Source organism: Frieseomelitta varia, unplaced genomic scaffold (assembly GCF_011392965.1).
Source record: "Frieseomelitta varia isolate USP_RPSP 00005682 unplaced genomic scaffold, Fvar_1.2 scaffold_871, whole genome shotgun sequence".
Taxonomy (NCBI): domain Eukaryota; kingdom Metazoa; phylum Arthropoda; class Insecta; order Hymenoptera; family Apidae; genus Frieseomelitta; species Frieseomelitta varia.
The window spans coordinates 268,498-293,949 of NW_025110669.1; the positions used below are offsets into that span (position 1 = coordinate 268,498).

General features: G+C 44.3%; 2 protein-coding genes across 2 annotated transcripts in view; one reads left to right on the forward strand and one right to left on the reverse strand.

Annotated features, from left to right (window-relative positions):
* LOC122536780 overlaps positions 1-13,009 on the reverse strand; it is a 57,899-nt gene extending 44,890 nt beyond the window's left edge. The window contains exon 1 of the mRNA XM_043669454.1: positions 12,664-13,009. Within this exon, the coding sequence (XP_043525389.1) occupies positions 12,664-12,669 (6 nt within the window). The 5' untranslated portion in view covers positions 12,670-13,009. The remainder of the gene's footprint in view (positions 1-12,663) is intronic.
* Positions 1-25,452, forward strand: part of LOC122536779 (nuclear migration protein nudC) — an 83,958-nt gene that overhangs the window by 46,295 nt on the left and 12,211 nt on the right. The window lies entirely within an intron of this gene.

Below are 25,452 nucleotides of genomic sequence, written 5' to 3' on the forward strand. Positions count from 1 at the left end.
CTCTCTCTCTCTCTCTCTCTCTCTCTCTCTCTCTCTCTCTCTCTCTCTCTCTCTCTCTCTCTCTCTCTCTCTCTCTTTCACTTCAATCTTCATCTTCACGTTCAGCCGGGAAGTACGCATCGAACGTGCTCCGGCATTGCTTTAAATCAATTATATGCGCCGGTTGTACGGCCATAATTCATCGCACGGCCTTAATCTCAAAATACAAGATCAGGAAAAGTAATGAACGATCGGCGAGCCTATAATGGCCAGACCTTGGTGCGCCATCTGGATCACGCGCGTTCCACGCATTCTCGAAACTTTGCCGGGGAAGTTTGGAGAACTTGGCGATAGATTTCGGCGTACTGCCACTCTGCAAAAACGGATTCTCGAATCGGAATTGCTCAAATTTGACGATAACTTGTAATAGAATTGAGTTTCGAATGACTGGCAACTGAGAAATTTGGTAATCAGAGAACTTGGAAAATTGGGATATTTTTGAATCAGAAGAGATTAAAAGAGCTGTTGAATTTTTTTTTAGACATACGTCCAAGACACAATTGAATTATTTCCGAGTTACCATTACGAGAACATTTCTTTAAAATTCTTTGGAACGACAGAGTGATAGTTGCAATTTGCCGAGGTTCTCCTTAAAATTTCTTTAAACTAAACTAACTATATTTGAGTTTAGTCATACTCTCGAATCAAGCGTAAAATTTGTTCTCTGCAAAATCTCCAGATATAACTCGAAGACTGAAATGGTAATACGACAACTATCTGAAACCCATTCAATTGTGTCCGGTTGACAGAGAACTGAATCCTCTCGAGCGAGACGAAAAATCATCTTTTATTAGGACGTCGGCCTTCAGAAAGACAAACCTTCAGAAAGACAAACAGAAAACCGGAGCAACTCTGTTCCACCCGTGCTTCAATTAAAGCACAAGATTCTATCGTTCTTACGATCATACGATTAAATTCCAAATCGTCAACATGTCCGTGCCATTCGACGCGCGGAGATTGCCTCCTCGAATGCATCGGCGGATCTCGCTCGTTTGAACGGGCGATGAAGCTCGTTCGAGGAGTCATTCTGGCGGTTAATTGAGTCGAACGACACGCGCGACCTGCCTTTATTGCACGCGACCAGCCGCAATAATCGTTCGCCGTTTGCCCCCAGGGGCGAGGACGCCACCTCGAAACGAGGTTAATCGCATGAAAGTGGCCCGCAGGAGCGACGTTCCCCCTCAACCTACGATTCTACCCGCGTTCTTCTTGCAATTCTTCTCCTCCCATGCGTTCGATCGTATCGCGATTCTTCCCCATTCTGCAACCAAATACAATGACTGCGTATAATCACGAATGAAATCATCGAAATAGAATTAAGCTACGTCTAGGTACGTCTAGAATGCACGAAACTTAGAACTTTTGCACAGATGAAACGATGGAAACGCTAAGAAAATACATACATATTCTAATTTTTTCCCTGAACAAAAGGGAAAAAAGAAAATGTACTTTTTTTTTTTAACAATATTACTTCAAAGGATTGCGAAGACGACGGTTATCTTTTAGCCATTGAACGAAGAGCGTCGTGGAAACGATAAATTAGCGTGATACGCAGACTCGGTTTGCTTTTCGAAAACTGTAGACGAGCATGATCGTTATTTGAACGTGACGTTTCTTTGCGGAGAGCGCGGCGCGAGGCCTCGATTAACGCAGTTAATGGCGGGCTCGGGTTCAGTTTAAATCATATTCGCTCCGCGAAATCGTTGTTTCATGATGTTGTTGAATGTTGTTGTTTGTTTATCGCGGTTTCCACTTAAGCACGGTTTGTTGTTACGAGCATTTTATACGAGGTAGAATCGAATTTTAAGTGAGATTTTTTCTCAGTGAACAGAAGGAGTGCGTCATCTTTTTGAGTCGAATTATCCATCGTCCTCGCTCGATCGAGAAACCGTGAAATTCATGTCCGTTTAACCTGTGTATCTTTTGAAATCACTTCCTAGTCGATTTTGGTTAACCGTGGGTTTACGATCTTGTTACATTGACGATTTCGAAAACTCGGATTGCTTTCAAACGCCGTCGTAAACTATCCATGTCGTTAGAAAAGGATGAAAGATGGTTTTAAAACCGCGAATCATTTTAACCATTACGTATCTCGATATTTGTGAAATAAAATTTTAATGAAATTTACAAGAACCGATGAATATATATTGGCAAAAATTAATCGTGACTGATCGGTTGTTTTTCGCTAATTTTTGTCTCTACGAATCTTTTCGATCATTTCGAGAGCTGATATAATATAATCGATTGTATAATTTCAAATAATCATGGCTAGCTATGTCGTCTGAATAGTTTCTATTACAAAATTAATAGCATTTACACCGTTCAAGATTCTTCGAACAGGAAATATTTCTCTTGTTGATCGACAAAGATTACCGAGGACTTTACTTAATGATACTCGAGCTATTATAATAGATTCTGCTTCAATGCGAGTCTTCGCTGTAATCTGCATTTCTGATTACGACCTCGCCCGACAGTGAAAAGATTATTTGAGAAGCGTCTCGCACTCGCCTTCTTAACAAATCGAGTAAATGCGTTACGGAGAGAGCCGCTCTTTTATGAGGGAAACTAAATTTGGAAGTTTTTTGAAAACTGCCAAAAGTTTCAAGATTTTGGAATTTCAGCTACTGGGAGGGGAAAGATCGAGAGGTTTGAAACTTGAAAACATTGAAAACTGGTTATTTCAAGAAGATCAGAGAATTGCGAAGGGTTATAAAATTTTACTACTATTGAGGCATTCAGATATTCGAACACTCCGGGAACCTAATTGCAAGATTTAAAATCTGTGATAGTTTTACAGAGCTTCACGGTTATGGTGTTTACAACGATGTTCCAAACATCAGTTCAATAATTTGATAAATGAACTATATATTTCTTATCTGCTAGTGAGTACAAGTAAACAAAACAAAACAGAAAAATAAGATAAAACTCATTTTTTTTTTTTTCGTTCTAGCACCTTGTCCCACGTCTCTTATATTTTACTTCCCAAACTAATTCACGCCATCGATAATTCAGGGTCCCAATTCCACCAACAATCTGAGCGCCTGTTCTCAAATCCCGGTCGTATTAAATACCATGCACGATCTTCTTCGGCCACCGGTATTCTCCTCGCGAGTTTCGATTGAGAAAGCTTCCAACGCCTGTCATCGTCCTCTGATACGTAGCGTAGAGGCGCCGCGCGTACAGAGTCTCCCGTCTCGCTCGAGAAGAAGTCGCGGCATCGTGCGAAGCAGAAGCGGGACAGTGGCGCGGGGAAAAGAGAGAGAGAGAGAGAGAGAAAGAGTAGAGGATGAAACGAAGGCCGAGAGACCGAGAGACGGGACGACGCTGCGGCATACCGTCGAAGGCTTCGTTGTTGCCCATCCCGGGATTACGTACCTTGGTCGTAGACCTTACTCGAGGCGAGCCTCGTGCTCGCGGCTGATTGCATAACGGCCGAGGCTCCGCGGTGGCCGCTCATTGCCGCGACGATTCACAATAATGCGTCGAGATGGTTCCATTCGCGAGCATCCCACTTAACCGTCACAAAAGGTCACTTAGGATCGTGATGCTTGACTCTCTTATCTGCTCCAACCTCTAATACCCCGCGATTGTCGTTGCTCCATCTACGAATCGGTGCGTTCGAATCGGATACTGCGGATATTTCATGGATTGTTCATACGGGGAAATTAAACCATGTGGTTTGTGAAGTTTTAACTTCTTTTGCCACGCACGTCGAGAAGTTTTTGTCCCAAATTCCAACACTTTCTCAGTTTTAAGTGTATTTATGTAAATATACTTAACGTAAAGTAAATGTAACCCAGGCAAAACAAATGATAAGTTCATTACTTTTTAATAACTTCTATACTGACTTGAGTTCAAAAGAAAAAGAGAGCGACGAATTATTGTATACGGTACGGTCACTCATTATGGTCACTCATTATCCGCGAACCAATTGCCAGCGCAAGGGGGTTAATATTGAATTAAGGAAAATCGAACAAGTCCGAATATTAAATTCTCTCTGTAACTCTCTCGAGACACTGTCACGACTCGATACTCTTTAAAAGATCTTGCCCTCAAAACCTCGGTCTTCGTATGCACGCTCGTGTTTTACGTCTTAAAAGATATCAGTACGACTAGACAGTTCGAAATTTGGTATTTTTCCCTCGCTCTTAGGCCACGCAGGAAAAAATTCCAAATAACGAGACTTCCTCACCCCACATTTAATTATATTTGAAGTATGGTACCGATTATAACATTTAGCAGGTTTTAAAATGCTTCTTTATCTAGATCCTAGATAGATTGATTTGCGTGATTTGTCTGATCGTGCCAGAAACTTGCACTCCAATCATCAGAATTTTAGTTAATATTGGATCTATTTGTTTGAACCACTACTGCTTCCGATTTCTACGATTTATTATTTTAAAGAGAAATTATATATAGTTGACAACATCAGTGAATTATGAGAGTCGTCACAGCAGAGTCGGCAGAAGGAAAATACAAACAGCATTGTATTTGTACAACTCTCGTTTGTTCCTCATATATTTGAACACTGGGAGTGTAACTTTATTCGAAAGTTCTGCTATCAGCAATCGATGTTTCAATGACTGACGATGATGGAGAAAAAGTCGAAAGTTATTTAAATGTTAATTCTGTTCGTTAATTATGTCATTGATGCGAAACCAGAAGAGGAAGAAGTATCCACAAACAACGTGTATAGGTCCATTAGAGTAAATAACTTTCTCCAATGATTCCATGATTCTTCTTTTCTGGTAATCGTCGAAGTTGCATTCCAAAAGTCATCTGTACGTACCACGTCGTAAAACATCGACGAAAGGTGTCGAATACTTGAAGGCAAATACCCTGTGCGAAAGGAAACATTTGAGAGGTGACGTGACTTCTTCGCCCGTCAATTCAATCAACAGACTGACGTGGGATCATAATGACCCCGGTTTGCTACGTTCCTTCGTAGCCAGGATTGTACGACACGATGCATCTCAGACGACACAAGTAACGAGAACAAAGCGATAGAAAATGAGCATGGCGTAAAGCGTGCGTCGCGGTGAGGGCGCGAAACCGCGTGCCAAGTATTTGCTCGCCTGCGGCTTTGCGATGAGAAGAAAGGTAAAAGCAAGGTAAAAGTGGTGGTAGAGGAGTGTTTTGCCATCAGCGATGTCGTCGACGTGACCTTTCAACGAGCCTCGAGAGAGCCAAGAGAGCCTGGATGCACGTCCGATGCAAGATGCTCGAGCTACAACGTTAGTTCAAGTGCTATAATTGAGGTATAAACCTCTTTTTGAGGGGAAATCTTTTACCACATTACGACGAAGATAATTGGCTGTAAAATCAGAATTGATGTTCGTAGTCTAATCTCTCAATTTCGACAATTTTGTCGGATTTTCAAAGGAAATTAAACTGTTGAATATTTGTAAAGTAATATAATACTAATCATCGTTCTGAAATCTATATCGAAATTGATTGTCATTAATTAAGTCAAACACCTGATCTGAAACGAAACTTTTATCTTCAACGAGGCTTCGATTAAAAAAAAAAAGAAAAAATGTATTCAAAGTATTCGAAGAATACAAACACCCGAATGAAAGTAGACTTGTGGCACGATTTGAAAGTATGGCCTAACAGATTTCGCAATTGTGGCGAAACTGATATCCATTGGTGTATTGCTGCATTTGTCAGTTGTACTACGAACTCGTAAATCATAGCAAGTAACAATTGTGCAACAAAGATTGATCGTACTACTGTACTTGAAACAGAGACCAAACTTTTCTGTGCACTTTGATCTTCGAGCAAATCGTTGAAGCTTTGGCCAACGCTTCAGAGTTATACCACAAGTCGAATCAACGAAGACAGGCCGGTGGCGGAAGATGCTATCAGTAACGATGTACGTCTCTCTCTCTCACTCACTCACTTATTCATTTTCTCTCTCTCTCTCTCTTTCTTCTCGCAGGTTTTATTGCGAAATTTCAGTTTCCATCGTGGAGCAACAATTCGAGCGAGAGAGAACGAGACAAAGAGGACTGAACCAGTTGCCATTAATTGGCCCGTTAGCGGTGGAACGTTACGCTTTGTTCCAAGGGAATGCTCTTGTTACCTTCCTCAATTTGCATTCGTGTCTCTTTTGTGTCTCGACGCGCGACCTAATGCAACTGGCTTGCAAGCCTGTCGCAACGCTATGAATTTTTACGACACATCGTTCAACACATCCGACCGAGGACTTTTACGTCGCCCGTAACGACAAATTCGCGTAATGAACCGTGTAAATCTTAAAAAAAGAACACGTACCTTCCCTTACGAGGACTGATATCGCGCCGTTCGTTGTATCTTAATGCGAGATCTGGCGCCGTTATCGCGCGTTGATTCGCAAACGCTTCCCGTAGGCGGTTGGTAGACAGGTGAAATGAGAAACCGATGTAGAGGTTGATATAACAATCGCAAAGTGAAGTTTGCTGGGGGCATTAATTTTTTAATCGTATTTTTTTTTTTTTTCTAATCTAAAAAGAAACTATGGAACAAAATTGACTATGGAAATAGTTAGATTGGAAAAACGAAATATGATTTGGCGAAATCGTCGTCGTAATAGAAAAAGAGTGCAGCGTGATCGGGTCGAAGATCGGAAGTAACCTGTTTTTGAATAATGTGACAAAGTTCCGACTCGAGTACTTGAGAAAGACGATCTTCGACTGAAAATCAAACAGCAGCGAGATGCAAATGCTAACTATAGTCATTTCGCGAAGCTCACCACCCACCTGTGTTCAACGTGTACGACAATCGTAGCCACCCACGTGCGTTTGTCCTGAGTCCCTGCGCGGTTTTTCCGCGCAGAGAGCGAGATCGCTTTTTCTTTGACCAATTACGGCGCGACGCTCGACTAATCGCACGATAAATTGTCGTGGAAACGTTTGCTCTGACGGCGTTCGCCTCGCCGCACTGTCGATTTGCGCGGTTCTCTCTCGCAGTTCGCCCTCGAAATCAGCGGCGATTATCGCGTTTCACGGTTACGTTACGTTGAAGCGCAATTCTTTTTTAATGCCAGTTCGCCTCCGCGCCGGAAACGAAATCGCCCACGTCTCGACAGACTTCCTACTTTTTGCCCTTTTCCTCCACAATCCGCTCTGCCCAGCCACGAACAAAGAACATTTCGCTTTGCTTGGCCCTTATTCCTCGAGAATTTACTTTTCCTCTATTTCATTTCCAGTCTGTTATCTTAAAGGATTAGAAGGATTGAACCTCGAACTCTGATCGAACTTTGAACGCTCGTTGAGAGTATCACTTTCAAGAGTCCAGAAAGAAAATTGAACGGAGCCGGGCTACAAGAAAGCAGAAAAAGAGAAGAAAAGAACGAGAATTGGTTTCGCGAGCAGTAATGGAGTCATTCGGAGGTCCTTCTCGTTAAAAAAAAGAAAAAAAAAAAGAAAGAAACAGGCAGTGCATCGATTGCTTCATTCAGTTGGATTCTAATCGATGGTAACCACCTTGTCGAGGGAGTCTGTCGATGCAGTCGACCGACATTAAAAGTCGCGACGCGAGTGCAACGCGACTGGATAATCTGCTCGTGGCATCTGGCCAAATAAACAACTGGCGCATGAAGCCGTGGGCGAGCCAAGCGGAATCGTGACTTTTTATTATGCCGCGTGGACTCGTGGAGACGTGGCCAGAGCGCGACGACACAGTAGCAGGACGATGCTTGCCTTCCGATCGAGCTGTACCGAGACGATCACAACGACGACGACGACGACGACGACGACGACGAGAAAAGAAAGAGACAAAGCGGATGGAGAGATGGAAAGAGACGAGAGCGAAAATTCGTCGAATTGGGCTCGGTGGTGAAACCAGGCAACGCTTTAAATATCGTGAACGAACGGCGCGGCCACGCTGAATAAATCGCGCACGTTTCGAATGCAAGGCGTACTCGCATCGATACCTCTAATGATTAAGTGACTTTATTGCCTCATTAAGAAGTAACGCGGGTATTTATACGGTGTGTGTGCGAGTTGAGACGCGGTTGCTCAATGCGACGCGATGAAAATAAACACGCGTGGGGAGGGGGGACCGCGAGAGTATACTTTTTCGGCCACCGTTCGCGCGACAATGTGGCAAAACGATGATCGCGACTGGCCGTAATCGCGTAAATACAAGCGTCTCGTTCCTCTCTTCTTTTTGTTTCTTTTTTTTTTTAAGCCAGGCGCCCGAGCCAACCGGGCCCGCCGGCTTTATGATTAATTGTCGCATCGTTCGTCATTCGGCTTTCGTAAGAAGCGCCGCGACCAGTGGCCAGGCGAGTGGCGCTTCTACCTTCTTCTTTTTGCTCTTCTTCTTCTTTCTGAAATATCTTTCGCCACGCTTTGTCCGTCAACGTGCCAGAAAAGAACAGTTTTACGGCGCTTCTTCTGGCCGATACGCGCGAATTCTCAGGTAGCCTGAGGTTTCGCAAAGGAAAATTAACTCATTAAGGATCGACCAGTCGCGTTTAATGCAATGCGTGTTTCGTTCGCAGTTCTTCACATTGATGATCAATTCAATTGTGAAACTCTACTTTTTTTTTTTTTTGGTGCCAGAAGGAGGAGAAAATTTCAAGGATTCGCGACTTTATGGATTTTTACGACTTTATATGAAACTGAGAACCCGAAGTATTCGGATTAATTAACGATCTGTCAAAGTGATAATTCGATACAGAATTTTTGCAAGAGATCGAGCGTGGATCTCGCGAGAAAATAAGCAGCGAAGAGCAGAGCACTAGCCGTGAATAGCGGACAAATTGAAACGTGGGCGTCGAAGATTTCACGGGACACGGCTAACGAAGTCGGATCGGTTTTCTTCTTTTTTAAATAGCATGTCAGAAATCCAGTCTTCAACGTTTTCACGAAAGCAACGTGCAATTCAGATGATTTTTCGTGCGGTCAGACTGCTTGTAGATCCTACAGTTGGATAATGCGGTGAAACGCAACTCTCGTTTACAAAGGGGCATCAATACGAACCGCGGTTCGAATCGACCCAGTCGGCTCGCGAAACTTTGCTCGTACGATTTGTCAAGTGGCTACGGATCGTGCAATTTAAAAGAGTCAGTTTTCTCTTGATCCTCTCGCAACGACAACAACGTGGTCTCCTCGGAGCATAGAGTTGAAATATTTTGGCATGGTATTGCGTTTCTTTATAATCTTCGACTTTAAAATAAAAAAATGTCCACTAAATCGTGTTACATGTTCTTAAAAAACAAAGTTCTCGTTCTTTTTCCAAATCTATCTTGCACTTTTGGTATTAAATACGAGCTTACAACTTTTCATTAATTATTTTTTATTAATTATTTATTAAATAATAAACCCATCATCTTCTTATAAACAGAATCACCACCTTCACGAACTTCAATTATTTGTTTGAGAATCGACGACAAGGTTGTATTAAAATTTGCCACGCTATGTTGTTTTCTAAATTAATAACGAATTCAAAGGAGTTCATCTACGTCTTAGCACGATTAGAATCTCAATATTTTTCCCTGTTAATCTCCGATTGCTTCTCGTAAACCTTGCCGTTGGAATGCGCGTTCCAGCGCGAACGATGTCATTGCTGCGAATGGAATTTGAATATGTAGATCACGCGCGCCGCCGGGCAGATTAAAAATCTTAGGCGAGAGCCTGCGCGCCTGTTGCGCGTTTGAAACGCTGCCACGTACATACGTATTTGCATCACGTGCGCGCAGTTGGCCGTCGTAATTGCTCAGATGCTGATCGAGTTCGTTAAACAAGATCGAGGTCCCATTGATTGACTCGTTACGATCCATAAAGAAAATTGCCCTTCGCGACGTCTTAATCGCGGAAAAGAAATCTTGCCGGAGCTTATTAGGCGAATGATAATTACAAACGAGACTTCCTCGTCCGATAGTAATAACCGGCAGCAGCCGGTTCTTCATTTTTGTCAACGTTTTCCTGTCGCACTCGGCGACGAGGATCAACGACGATCAGAGCAACGTCACGGTGATAAATCACGCTAACGAAGCGTCGCGGGCATCGCGTTATTATTTCCCTGATCCGTGGAAAGTGATTAGAATGGTAGTTGGCCGAAGCGGGAAACACAGTTTGCTGTCGCGTTTGTTGTTGCGACAGTTGTTCAACTGATTTAAAAATGGAAGGGTGCCACGCTGATGCCAAGGCTGAATTCCATTTCCATTGCATGCTCCTCTGCATAGTTGGAACACAAAGTTCAATTAATAACGTTTTCTCTCGTGTCTAATGGTTGTCCACCAGACTCGAACGTGAGTCCATCAGGAATCGTTGATTTTATCGTTAATTTTATTGTTTTTTCCCGCTACTTAAATATTCGCGGTTCTTTCCCACTTTGTTGCAACGTTTCATTGGGGAAATTGAATGGACGATCGAGAGAGATTTTTGAGAAATTCGAGAGACGCAATTCTCTTTTAAAAGATCGATATCCCGCGGCGGATTGGAATGGCAGGGCGAAGCTGCGGCCGTTACCAGAGTCAACGAAGCGTGCACGCGACTTTTCCACAGTCACTTTCATAATGCAAGCCACTTCCGAAAGTGAATTGATTTATCCGAAGTGAAGAGAAGGTTACGCATAATACACGTACCGCCGATCGGTCTCGCACGCGCAACGGCTCTGAATGCTTTCGATTACTTCGCGTGCACGCACGAAATGTCATTTTCTTGTTACAACAATGTGAACGACGTAACGCAACGCACACTGAACGATTTTAGAAATAATGTTGCTTCCTTTTGTTTGAATCTATTTCGCTCGAACGTTTGTTAGATTTAACGGTGATGGTCTTTCAATGAGCAAAATCCTCGTTGCAGTGAGAAGAAAGACTCGTCGATGTTTCGAGGAAAATTTCAAATTGTAAGATGTTGGATTCCGCGTGAAGGGACGACATTTGTAATTTTAACACTAGAACCACCAAAGTGGTCGAGATAACCAACTTGCAATTTGTTAGGTATTTTATAGACGTAAAATAGCATATTTTTAAAGATTTAAGTAATTTTTCGTAAAGTACAAATAAAAGCTTGTATACTGTATTATCATAAAATTCCTCTATTTTTCGGATTTCAATATATTCGATGGAAATTTTATTTTTTTACCGTCGGCAGTTCTAGTGTTGAAAGGGTTTATTCTATATTTTTATATTTTTGTTTATGGCAAATCGAAGAAGGGAGAAAGTAGCATAGGTAACTACTGGAACAAGTATTCGCAGGTTACTTTCGGAGGACTGTTACTGACCCATTGTCAGTGTTCTCACTCACTGAGCTAATATTGTCTGGCCTGATTGGTCGTCCATAACAAAGATTGGAGCGTAATTTCGTAAAAAAGTTGGAATTGAACAACGATCCAAAGTTTGCGCTATCATAGCCACAGACCGCCCCATTGTTGACTCGTTCCTACATGCGTCGGACCATGACTGATTCTTATTGCGATTCTTTCTTTGCCAACTAGCTTTCCTCGCACCCAGTTCGATTATCCGCTAAAAAACTCGTCATCGTGAAATTAGCTTAACTCAGCTCGCGTCGCTTCAATTTACGTTCAAACAACTGACTCGTACGACTAGCACCGACCGTATCCCCTTGTCAGACGCGCAGTTAGTGAAACAGCGCGTTAATGGTCTGACTTTCACGCTGAACGGTTCGCGAGGAAAACCACAAGGTAGAATTACGACGGACGAACGAAATTAACGAAGGGTCCCTGCTCTACGTGACGATTGAGATCTCAGGCTACGTTTTGTAACGCTGATAATTTATGAGCTAGCTGGAGTTCAGTTTCATTGTCGGCTACCATCGATTACTTGGACTCCTCTTTCTAGACGTTGGCTAGGCGAGTGTACGATTTCTCAAGGAGTCTTTACAGATTCGTTTTTAATTGAACTCGATCATCAAGAGGAGAGAGAAGCGGGAGCACAATGCGACTTGCTCGCTTGTGGATCTCTGCAACAGCAGGGATTTCACTTTCGTTTTGCCCTGCCTTTTGTCGCGCCTTGCTGTCTTTTTATTGGCGTTACGTTGTCACGGTTACTCAACTGTTCTAAACCGGAACGCGATTCGCTCGCCAATCTTTTTTGGACAACTCGACTTTCGACTTGATTCTAATAATCGATTTCAATTTTTTGCGCTTCTCTTTTTTTTGGCGACGTAATTATTGGTTCTTGTTCTTTCTTTTTTTTTTTTTTTTTCTCGAGTGACCCAGTTTGTCCGAGGAAAAACCGATGCCACGTAACGAATCAACGGCAATGTCAATCAACGCGGTGATGTTACGTGACTGGCATTGTTTCCGAGCGAGTAAGTGTCACGGACGCGCGAGGCGCTACATCGCTTCGACGAGTGATTGACCTAGCTGGTATCGCCGTTTCGTGCCCCGATCGAGTGGCCGGTGAATGTTCAACGAAAGGAAAAGTTATCTCTCTCGTCGGCGTTTGCGTGCTCCCATCGTATATGTACAATTGTTAAAATTGAATATTCCAACAGCCTAAACACGTCGTCTGTCATCAACTTTAATCTTCTGCGTTAGTCAGTTATTCTCAATCTTTTTGCATATTTTTGGCAACGTGACGATCGTTCGGAGTAGATTAAGAATTTTACGCCTGTCGTCGACGTGACTCGCAAAATTGCCAGAAAGAAAAGAATTCCTACTCACCGACATCTGGATGAAACCACCCCGCCGAAGAACGTCTCGAATCACACGTTACCCTCGATCCTCAGTCGCGTGACAGCGATCGCCAAAGGAGGAGGGTCGGACACGTATGTACACCAGAGAGCTTCGTTTCGTACACTCTCTCTCCAAAAAAAAAAAAAAAAAAAAAACAATTACGTAAAATCAAAGCGAAACTGAAACGATTTTAAAACCTTCTCGAGACGAAACGAAATACGATCACGAGTGGTGGAGAGGTTCCTCCGGACTGACCGATCCGGGTCAGGCTTAATCACGGGAGACGTACGCGGGATTCGCCCGTAATTCGAAGACTGGTCATCGCGGTGACGACGCCGGGGTATTCAAAGATCGAAACGGCGTCGCGCGATCCAACGGAGGCGCGTCCCGATGGTGACCAGGAGGGATACGAGAGGAGGAAAGTGTATGCGGGGTCACGAAGAGGGGGATCGGGTCCGAACTGGGCCCCCCTGCGATCCTTTGCCAGAGCGGGGGACCCGAACCCTCGAGTGAGAAGCGTGTCTGGTAGGGGATTCGGCGGTGAGGACCCAGCAGCAGTCAGCCGAAGACAGGGACGAGGTGAGGAGAGGGTGGGGGAGGAAAGGAGAGGAGAAGAGGAGACGGACGATCAAGGGAATCCAAGTCGGTGGGTAAGAAGCGCGCATTCTTGTGTGTCAGCCGGCGATAGTTATGGACCCCTGGCAACCTTGTCCCAGTAGCGTGTGTGCGCGTGCCCGTACGTGGTGTGCATGCTCTCTCTCTCTCTCTCTCTCTCTCTCTCTCTCTCTCTCTCTCTCTTTCTCTCTTTCTCTGCGCCGAGAAAACGAACCCGGCACCCGCCAATATACGAGGCCTGATAACGCGAGAGCCACCCGGGCAGAAGCTCTCCTCCACCACCGGGGGAGAATGATCCTTCCTTGCGCGCACAATCGCTTGTTTTCGCCGATCAGAAAACGCCTGGTTGCTATCTAGGTCATGGATTCTCCTGGCCGCTCGAGAGAAGATGCGTTGTTGTTGCCTACCTGCGGGGCCCCTCTCCTCGCGTCGCTTCGCAGTGGGAGGTAAAGTTCGAAGCACCGAGAATACCTGCGTTTCGTCGTTTTCGACGACCGTCCGCCGTTCCGATCGTCGAAACGCTCGATAGACTTTTCGTGTCGCTCGAGCCGAGCAACGCTTGATATTTCACGTTTCAAAGGCCTCGGGATTTGGATGTAATTTCATATACGAGATACGTTTTCTTATTAAATTGTTTGTGTCTTGGAACAAGGAAAGGAACGAAGGTCGTCGAAAAGGGGTTAATCCTTTGAGGAGAGTATAATCGTGGAACTTTTTTTCTTTTTTTGAGAGTTCAAAGAATGCAAATTTCGTATAGAATCAAACGAAATTAGTGATTTGTATAGAGGAGACAAACAACGGAGGACCATGCGAGTCAAGGTCGAGCAGAATCATTGTTCTACCCTTTCATCCCTCTGACACGCGAGTTGCGTTCTATTTAATTTTGTTCTCCGTGTCTCGTTTGTCAAAGCACGACTGGTTCACGATTTAATTGTGAAAACGCGAGGTCTCTCGTTCGTCCCCTGATAAATCTCATCTCCGCTTCCTGAAACTGTTGCATTGTAGCTCTGCGAGAATTCTGCCTCCAAGTAGCCGGATCGTCAGAACGAACAAAAGACATTCAAGCTTCATTTGAATTGCAAATCGAACGCCTTGCGTATCATATGTCCGATATGAGAAGTTGTAGTAACTTCGTAATATCATCTGGTTTTCTCTCGCTCTCTTCCAGGCAGGTTCTCTTTGCAGCAGCGTTTAATAGTAATTGGCATGTCGGAGCGTGTTATCCCATTTCGTCATTCTCAAAAGGTTTTAAAAAAAGGATTGAAAGATAACGCGCAACACTTATTACCGCAGTGTTTATTTATTCCCTTTCCGGGAATGGCAAGAAGGAATTACTTTCCTGGAAGTTAATTCCCTTCGAATTTATACCAGGGAATGTAGGTCACGGACGTAATGGCTTGCTCCTTTGCGTTCTAGGCGTAACACGTCATAACCAACCCTTTCGATAACGATGCTCGTAAAACGTAAGTTTCTTGCCAATTACTTTTTTCGACTCGAACATCTGCATCGTTTTTTTTTTGCTACCAAATCCTTCCTGCACGCAGCCCTTCGGGTTATGGCTGATTGGCCATCGAGCCTTCTGTTGTGAAATTGCCATTACAAGTGTTGGATTCCTTCACACCGAGTACCACGTTTTTGCTTCGAACACGATCTGATTTAAAATTCAATCTTCTACTCGTGTCAGGCATTTAAACGATCTTTTTACGCTTTGGTAGTTTTAAAAGTCAAGCAATTTGCAAAAAAGAAAAAAAAAAAAAGAGGAAGCAAAGTTGGAGAAAACACGAGATCGTATTGTTATTTGCCTTTGTCACGTTTGGAGTAGCTTTTTTGCACAAGTGATCTCGGTCAGGTATTCGACAGACAGGGAGATAGGCATCGAAATTATCTCGATCGCGGGTCAGCCGACGTCCTCGCCGTTTTCTCGGTTCACCGATCGAGAGAACGCGCTCCGGATTCAACGTTTCCTCGCGCAATAACGATCGATCGCGCTCCAGAAACGGTCGGCGCGCGTCAGTTTACGTTGTACGCGGTCGGCACGATCGACGCGGAACACCGTAATTGAATTTTCGCGGCCCGTAATTACCCGCGCGATTGATACTTAATTTGTACGTGCGAGATTTATGCTCACCTTCTGCGGAGGATCGTTTAGTAAAAGGCGACTTACACGACAGAGAGAACAGTTTGCTCTACATTTTATGGATACTTGTGTTTTGTTAGAAAATTCAAGATTGTTGTTAAAGAATTCACAACTAGCGTCGATCGTATATCTTTGGTTATATTTCTTGAGATTCGAAGGACCACCGTCTGATGTGGGAAACAATGATGGATCTTGCTACTCCTGTGATTTATTTTCAACTACTGACTTTCGATAATTCAACTATTTCACTTTTACTATAATTTCTTGTAACTTGTTTGACTGAATGTTTAATTGTGACAACTTGAATAACTTGTGCTGCTGTACATATTGATTATAAAAATTGTCAATTGAATATAAACTAGATATAAACTGTATAACTGTAACTGACTAACTTGTAAGTCCTCCCTTTTATCGAGCGTTGGATTACCCTTTCCAAAGGAGGAGCTGTAGACGGACGTGTCAAGATCAATCAGAAAGTATGGGGGAAGGTTTCCAAAATTTTCCATCACCTGAGAATGACCATCTTTTTAAAACGATCCCGTTGCATACACCACATCCTTCGAATATGCACTTGAGATTGACTGAGATTTCTGAGATGCTTGGTCGGAATCCCATATCTATCAGTTCTAATATAAATGTTTAAATCTTTATAATTTTCCGCGCTGAATTGGAGCATACATATCAATGTCATAGCTGATACGTACTCTTGGCCCTAACAATTGTTTAACAGAGTAGTTTCTGTGTTGGTAATTTCTAATTTCAAGATTCCACACAGTCGATCTTCGCACAGCTACGTTCGACATTGTCAAAATTTCTAAGCGTGCATGTAACGGTGGATTGAGATCCGCCAAATCATCTCGTCCGCTTGACAAAAAACACCCACAGTTTCAGAGTAACTCCGACTATGGGGCTTCGTGACTCCAGAAATCTCGCAAAGCCCGGCACTTGAGAGAGGAATCAACCGAGATCGTCCTTCTCTCCCCAGATTCACCCTTCTCTGTTAATTATTTCGCGCGAAATTTCGCCTGGAAACGAAGAAACATCTCCTCCACCTTCTCATCCCCCTGGATGCATCACGAGACACAAGATTTCGCAAGATTTCGCAATATCAATTGCGCGCTGCCTGTCAAGCGCTGCCAGCTCGCGCGCTTCGCTTCGGCCGGAAAGAATTATCGCTCGCACGAGAGGCGTTTTGCGTTATTTAAGACTGTGTAATTTAATAAAGTGACGGCCTCGTGATGCCTCCTCGTTCCACCCGGCTCAGGGACGAGCGTACGCGAATTCGTTTCGGTTCTCGCGTTCCCTGCCCCTGCCAGGGTTATGGTCCCGTGGCGGCCTTTTAACGGGCCTTTTTCACCGTGAAATTACTCCCTCCGTACACCGTGATCGACTCGACTTGCACCGGATTCCTCGATACGATCTATCGTTCGCTGCTGCTCGTGCTCGGACTGTTTCGAAAGGGTTTCTAAAACGGTTTGGTCATGGGTGCGCGACCGATTGTATACCTCGGGCTGTTTTAATTGGCAGATAAGTGAAACAGTACGAAGGAGATAACGTGGTCTGTCGATCGATCCGCGATCCACGATTTGCTGATTTACCGGAGCAAAGTGCGGCTTGATGTTTTATGGACGAAGGATAGTCTTGAATCGCGGTCGATTAGAGTCGCAGATAACGATCGACTGCGCAAATCTTTTGGCGCAGTTTACCCTGGATCGATTCATCTGAAATTCAACTGTTCGATCAGGTACATTTGACAATTTTGCAGTTTGCGATTTAGAAACTTTTCTGCACTTTAGCAGATTGAAACGATCAGTACTTTCTCTGACCGGTCGATCACGAGCCGAAATCAGACAATTTCAGTCAGATCTGATTTGAAAAGTAGGTGCTTCAAACGTTTAAAAGTCCAAAAATGATACTATTGCCTTTCCCTTTCTTCGTCGCAGTGTCTCGATCGAGTAGATCCTATCTACCTGATTCTGCTTTGCACCTCTCAGAACTGGTATCAACCGGTGGCGCTTCCACTAGCATAGCCTAGTTTGCATATTACGTCTCTTCGTTCTCCTCTCGTCGAACGTCGACGTTCCACGCAATTCGAAATTGACCGGTTTTGCAATTTTTGGCGCCGGTCGATGTCTCGCGAGTCTCTGCTTCAATTTCAACGAAAATTGCAGAACCCTATCGTAATCCTGTCCATCTTTAAAAATCGCTTCGATGCAATCCAACGTACGAATGTACTCGGTCAGAGGACGGATTTCCAATGTCGATCATCTAATCGCTTCCAGTGTATCTCTCCCCCTTCCAATTCACCGACCCACTGTTCTCTAGATTAGAAGCTTCGTCCCGACGCCATTAGAATAAACAAATCGCGATCCATTGTGTAAAAATTCCACGCACTGACGATCGACACCTCGCATGTCCATCTTTCATCTATCATCTCGCCTCGCGTTCCCTTTGCTTACGTCAGCCTAACGATCGATCGCTCGATCGACGTGGCGAACGATCTGCATCTAGATGCAGATCTCCTCTTCTGCGCATCTGACAGGACACTGTCGATTGGTATTTAGGCCTCGCGTTACGTAACCTTTTTTTTTTCCCCTTTCCATTGTACGACCGCCAAAGCGACGCATAAAAGAGCGGTTCTGGAGGGTGGAGGGGGGAGGGCGAGGGCGGTAGCGTATCACCGTGGTGGCATTGGGACCGCGTTTTCCGTATGCGAGTCTCGTTCAACCGGACTCGAGCATCCTCCCTGTCTCTCTTCCTCCGCGTACGAGCAGAGCGTCGCTGTTTTTTTATTTTCCTCGAACGCACGACACGGTTCTACGCGGTTGAAATACGGAGGCGCGCGCATCCAAAACGACTGGTTCTGCCTAATACGTGTGCGGGGAACGAGGAACGTGCGAGACGAACATCCGCCAATTGCGAAATGCAGGAATTTAACGAAGCATTCCCCTCGGTAAGGTCAGAACCACGGGGTCGTTGCCGTAATTGCCAAGCAATTACTGAACGTCTATGCACCGAGATATCATCATGTTCGTTGATCTTGGAATTTTTTAGGGAAATCGTGCAATTAAAATTTTCCTGAACTTTTTTTTTTTTTCTTTGTTAAACTTTCAGAGTATTGATTTTTGTGGATCTAGAAGATTTCTAGACTCGAACGAGAAGTCCGTGCCACGAAGAGCAATTGAAAGGTTCTCGAAAATCAGCGGAGCGGCGATCGATTAGAGATAGATAGCGAGCACTCGGCGTGCATTTCAGCCGCGCGTTTATTATGCAAATTCGCTGTCTCGTTTGTCGAAGTGATTATGCACCGTGGCTAGAGCCCATGGTCGGGCCAGAGTTGATCCATTTGTAATTTCGTGCCGCGCCGTCTCTTGCGACACGTGACGATTAAACGTGAGGTTAATCGCGACGCGATGGGGTCGTCACCTTCGGGCCGAGTTTCTTTCGCCTACGATCTCGTGTCCGTGGAACGCCTTGAGAAGGGAAATGGGTGGAATTTCTGGTATTGCACCACGAGGAAGTGCTTGAACGACAAGTGGAATCCCTCCAGAAATTCGTGCGTGCCCACCTGCCCGATTGCGAAACGAAGAAATAGGAAGGACATCGCGGCACGACAAGGTTATCCTGGTAATTATCGCGCAATTAGACCATGCAACATGGGCGTTTTGCAACGTCGCCGACGCGTTACACATACCGTGAAAAAAAAAAGAAAGAAAGAAACGAGATCGTTATTATAAAAATTTAATTCCATAGCTGCTAGCAGGTGACCTCTGATTGTTCGGAAGTTGATAGGTGGTCGTTTCAGAAAACTACGAAATCCTTGAGTTTCTACGTGTCACACACGTTTAGACACACGTACGAACAAAAGTGGTTGTAATTAAGGTTTCGTTTCTTCTTGATGGAACGTTCCGTTCCGTATCTAACTCGTTAATCTCTCAACATTTCTCTGAACATTTTCGTAATCGGAATCAAATTGACTTCCAGCTTCATTCACGTAAATTTTAGTCCTCGTGCGCGTAAGTGCGATGTAATTTCTTTTTAACAGAGTACGAAGCAAATAGAGGATCTCTAAAAGACTGCTGCAGCTTCCTAATATTCCACGCGAATACCTTTCCTAGTAGAAATTAATTTGAAATATAATTGTATAATTTTTTTTTTTCCTTTTATTACACGAATCGTCACGATGTGAAGAAACATGGTAGAAACAGCACACGAGAGTAATTGCAACATAATATACTTCGTAATAAAAATTATCTAATCATCAGCCCGTCGATGCTTGCACAACAATTACAGAAATGGCAGTTTTATTTATATTTCCACCGCGCGCGTTTAAAAGTCGTTGGATTAGCCCAGTACGGATGATCACTAGAGAATTTCTATCTTTTCCAGCGGGAGAAGTTCAATGTCCTCAATGAATAGATGAATAGTCAATCGATGAAGTTCAATCCCTTGCATAACCTTTACGTCGAAGATGTTGAATAGCTTCAACTATTTCTCAGCTCGAAACTGCGTAACTCCGAACGAACGTTACAGTACATTTTTGAAGTACAATTCGCTGACATTGAATTAACTGCGAATTGCAATCGAGATCATAATTTTCTGAAAACATCCAACGAATTATCGAAACTCTTTCATGAAAAGTGTTCTCATCGGGAATTAGGCATTAATTTCCTGCCGTGTTCGAAATTAGAATTTTTTTTCATTTAAGCACTTACAATTAGCCTTGCCCGGCAATTCTAGAGGTGAATTTTCAAAATTACAGGTATTTTCAAAATTACATTCTGCTTCGCGTGAAGAAATTTCTGCAAGTAACAATAAATCACGCAGACATAAAAAATGAAACCTTTGAGATGTTGCATCCATCTCGTCATTTTACTGCGCCCTGAGAAAAAAAGAAAAAAAGTTAAATACCGCCGATCACGACACTACACGCCGTAAAGTGAAAACCTAATACATATCCTGCTTATACCACAAACCGTTACAATCGTTTAACGTTTCGCGGAGAGTCTATCGCAAGATAGGAAATGACATCAAGCGGACTCGTTGTCGGGCCGAAGACGATTACGACGTTTTTTTCTCTACGTTTTTCCCGCAAGAGCGAGCAAGAGCAGGAGGCGAATCGCGGCGTGCAGCGGAAGACCAGCTGTCCAGGATTCATCGTTGTCACTTGGCGCTCGTAGCCTTGTAACATATACGCAAATAACCCAATAAATCTCGGTATAGGCTCATCCTTCGGAATCCTTGACACCGACGACAGTAGTGTCACCGTGCGCGCACGTATCCTCGTCTCGTCTCGTCTCGTTTCGTCTCGTCGAGCCTAGGCTTTGAACGAAGGGAACACGCGAGGGAAACGAGTCGAGCCGAGCCGAGCCGAGCCGAGCTGAGTCGAGCTGAGCCGGATCAAAGTGTACGCGGTTTCCCAATAACGCGCGCTCTGCGACCACGAACACGAGTCGTGCGTCATTTTTCCCTACAAGAGTGCGACTCTTGCGGATCCTCTGGAGACGCTAATGACAGTAACTTGGATGTTACTGACCGAGGCCTCTGGTTTTTCTCTCTCTCGACCTTTTACGATCTGTCGAAGTTTGACGATATCGAAACTTCTTTCAAGGACACGGTGCGTTTTCGAGTAGATTTTTCTGCTCTTTCTGGCGCGATTTTGAAATCTATGAGAAATTGTACGTAGATTAGTTTGAAGGAAGGTTGTAACTTTCATTATTATGGAAATGCTTCTTTTGCGATACTCTGGTGCTTGGCGGTGTTACGATACTTTGTAATTGCAATGAATTTTTTGAAAGATGATTGAAGGAACGATTAAGAGGGAATTGAGTGTGTCTTGATTGTTGAATTCCACTACTTACTCATTTTTTCTTTTTATTTATTTATTTTTTTTTATAGTATAGATTCATCTTCGCTCTTCGACGGATTTTAAACAATTACATTCACGATTATAATTTTTGACACGCGATGTTTAGAAAGCTCATTGTTAAGGCGTCCTAGATCTCTTGAAAACACGTTGCGGAATTTTTCACGAATTTGTCGACGGTTTGAAAGGGAAATCAAGGTAGAAAGATATCGCCCCTATGATTCATGTGTTGCAAAATTGGATGAATTGTCCGTGGAGGTGAGAAATTTATACGCATCGGAGCTCCTTATACGCCTCAGTCCTGTTTGAATAATTTCAATGAAACACGACTGGAACTGAAATACTCTTGGGGCTGTTAAATGCTAAAGTGATTTCTGTAATCTTATCCTTTTCTACATTTGCGACGTTCGAAGTAAATAGCAGAGAGAAAAAAGTCAACTTCATTGATGCAATGTAGTATAATTTATTTGCGACAATAAGCTAACTTACTTTTCTCAGATAAATCACCAATGATTAAAAAGAGAATAAAATATCGTGCAAATCAGCGGGAAAACGAATCCAATCCATATCGATGTCTCCAACTGTCCGACTGGTTCGACTGATGTTCAACTAGTCGAAACAGGGGCGAGTATTACTTAGGCGGTGCAGAGTTGCGGTTTCTAGATGGATAAAGAAATTGTAACGATTTCGGTTGAGCAACTTGTGCGTGAAAGCCGTTCATCGAGCCGGATCGACGATCTCGATTCAACCGATTTGCAATATCTGTTGGCTAATTCGCGACCCTTCGCAATTCATAGAGGTTTTCGCGGGAGCGTTCGCCTCTGGCTGCGGCTTTGTCTCGATCGATATCTCTCAAACAGCATCCTCAAAACCTGACCTTACCGACGTTGATGTATAATTACACCGTTAGAGGCGAACGAACAATGCAAGTCAGTGCTAACGCAACGAACGCTCGATTGGACATTCACGAATTTATATAAACTCTATGAAATCGCTAACTCTAATCAAACAGGATTCGACTGCAAGCATTCTTCTATTCACATCTTCTATCTAGCATTTCGATAAATCTTTAAACCTTTCGCGTGAAAAATATCAGTCGCCTGTTGCGATTTCTATCGAAGAATTTTATTAATTGCAACGTTTGTAATGTCTGTTTAGAAATTCGACATTATTTTATGTTTATTTCGCGAATAACGCTTGCAGAAGGGAACCTTGGAATTCCTGGATTACCCGGAGATTTCAAACGGTTGGACAACGTTTTCAGTAAACACGGTGAGACGCGTTTGATTTCGACGCGAGGATCGTCCCACGTACGATCGAGGCGCGTGACAGGATCGTCGACCTGGATCGTTTCCCAATCGCAAACCACGTCGATTATCATCGATTGACCCAGGTTTTTCACTGGTTCCGTAGAAAGGATCGTCGTTTCGATGCTCGTAACAAGCAGAGTCGATCGATGGTACTCGGAACGCTGAGCTGCGGCAAGTTGTAATGAGGCTGATGATAGTAGTGATCGTCGATGTCAATGACAGGTCGGTCTAAGTGGCCGATGCGCCGGGCAAGTCTGGCGCAACAATCGAGATGGCCAAACGACTGCTCATAACGCGGTCAATTAGAGAATAGAACGTTTGAGAGGACACGAAATTGCTTTTAAGCAGCTGGCTACACGAGGATCGTTCTGTTGTCTCGATCATTGCGCAACCGATTGAAATATAATTGTACGATTTATCGGTTGTCGATAATGGTTCACCCGAGCAGACTAAAGTTTCCTTTCCTTTCCGATTTTTAAATAAACGAAATAATTTCGAAGCGCGTCAAACTAGGCGCAGATTTGATTGAAATTGTTATTGAAAACGTTGGATTTTGTAATCAAACTCTCACTACGTTGGCTCTTGGTATCGAGGGCTTCGATAGAAGGTGCAGAATCGAAGTTAATTTTTGATTTTTCATGGCTACAGATACGTAGCGAACGTATGAACTTTCATACAGTGATTTCGTCGACAGTTTCGTCGTCAAAATCCAGTCCTTGAATCACAGCAACGACAAGAACGGAGAGATAGAACGCCAAATAGCAATTAAGCCAAAAGCGTTGCGCTAAATCGAACCGACGTTCGACGAGATCTGCTATTTCTCAGTTGAGAAACAATGGTTTCCACGCGATCCTCGATTCGGTTTAGGCTCGGTCGAACGACTGAGCTGCAGTTGCCATAACGGTGGATAAACCGCGGCGGAGGAGATCGGTCTGAACCGATCGATGCATTCCACTTGCGTATGCCTGAGGAATCCGCGCGTCGCAACCATCCCAGGTAAACCATCCTCCTCGTCGATCCTCCCAGCGACCAAAGAATTATTATCTATTTAATTACGACGAGCCGCGCTCGTTACGGCGACGTTTCATCGCGGCTATTCACTCGGCTATCCGCGATTAAAGTCTCTATCTAAAAATTTATCGTGCTCTGTGCACGCGTGTGCGTTTCCATGCGCATTCGTGTCAAGGAACGCAGGACAAAATTGCGCCGACGAACGCTTTGCATAATGGAAATCTCGGTAACTGTGCGAACCAACCGTTCCACTACTGGCTACTCGCGCCATTCCGATTCCATAACGCTGGTTCAAGATCGCGTTAATCCGCGATTTATCTAGATCCGTTGGATTTCCATCCAGATCCGGTAATATCTACATTTCTCCGTGATGCAAGGTTTCCACTTGTGCGAGTGAAAATACAATCAACGCACGGCTGTACGAGATCGACAGGGAGCTGAATTAGCAAGAAATGCCGTGATCCTCGATCGTGTGTGGATCGGTTCGCCTCTCTCTCTCTCTCTCTCTCTCTCTCTCTCTCTCTCTCTCTCTCTCTCTCTCTCTCTCTCTCTCTAGCTGCCCGGTTTACCCTTAATCCTGCCCGTTTTCATTTAGCAGCTGCCGGCAATTCCCCTCCTGTTTTCGTCCTGTTCGTTCTACCTCTCGATTTCACTTTTGGCGGCCGCGCCACCGATCGACACTCTTCACCCCCTCGTCCTCCTATCGAGTGGCGAGTGGCGAGTTGCGCAATTCCGCTGCCTTGTTGTGCCTGTGCGCGCGGTTCGCGCGTTCGCTCTCGCGCGCAACTCCGGCGGGCCGAGCGCGCATGAGCGGTTGCTGCGACCGCGTACTCGATAAATGTATCAGCCACTGGCGTAACGCGGCCAAACGAGAAAAAAAAGCTCGATTGTTCGTGTCTCGTGTCGTTCAACTTGCAATTGGAGAACACGTGTATCTATGACACGCTATCAGCGCTCGAAAACGTTTCTTCTCTTGACGATTTTTACGAAATTACGGCAACTGTTGATTAAATTAAAGGTAAAGTCATTTTGGGAAACCGTCAACTCCATTCTTGGGCAATAAGTCGCCAAGCTTTAAACGCAAACGTTCGTACGCTCAAAGTGTGATTAATCGCTGGAACCGAGCGACGATTTTTCACGGCGTTGCTGTGACGCAAGGTAAAAACACTCGGCTACAACAAAATCTCGCCGCGTAGATGGGGGCCCGGGCAAGTGGGATCAGCCGCATCAGCCGCGAGCCTCTGTCCTCGTAAAAATTACGCGCGATTACAAAACCCTTGCACTTTCTCGAACAGATGCAGACGCCACGCACACGTTCATTGTCCGAGAGTCGGCTCTCTCTCTCTCTGGATCTGCATCTGACTCCGCGCGCAGAAAATCTATTTCACGCTGCAGCGCCGTACAAATCACGCAGAAGTCTGTTTTCCGCGTTAACTACGCTTTATCCCGCGGGAATGTCCGATCAATTTTCAATTTCACGCGCCTGCTACCGGCACGTTCGCTGTTGCTGACGCGTACGTTGCGTCAATTTCAGTGTATCGCGTATCTGAAATTTCACTGTCACGCTGAACGGTTGAAAACAAACGTCGCTTGGTCAAATTAATTTCCCTACGATAAAAGACAGCAGTTCGAAAAGTTGCTACGAAAAGTTGGAAGGGAACGGTGATATCGCGCGGGAAATCGGACGGACTCGGATGTTGTGTAAATGTCCAGGCGCCACCGGATTCCGTCGATTAACTACGCCTGTTTTCGTTTTCTTTCTCTTGCCTTCTCCGCGCTTCTCTTTTCTTTCTTTTTCGCCCGACTCTTTCTTTTTTTTTTTTTTTTTTTTTTTTTTT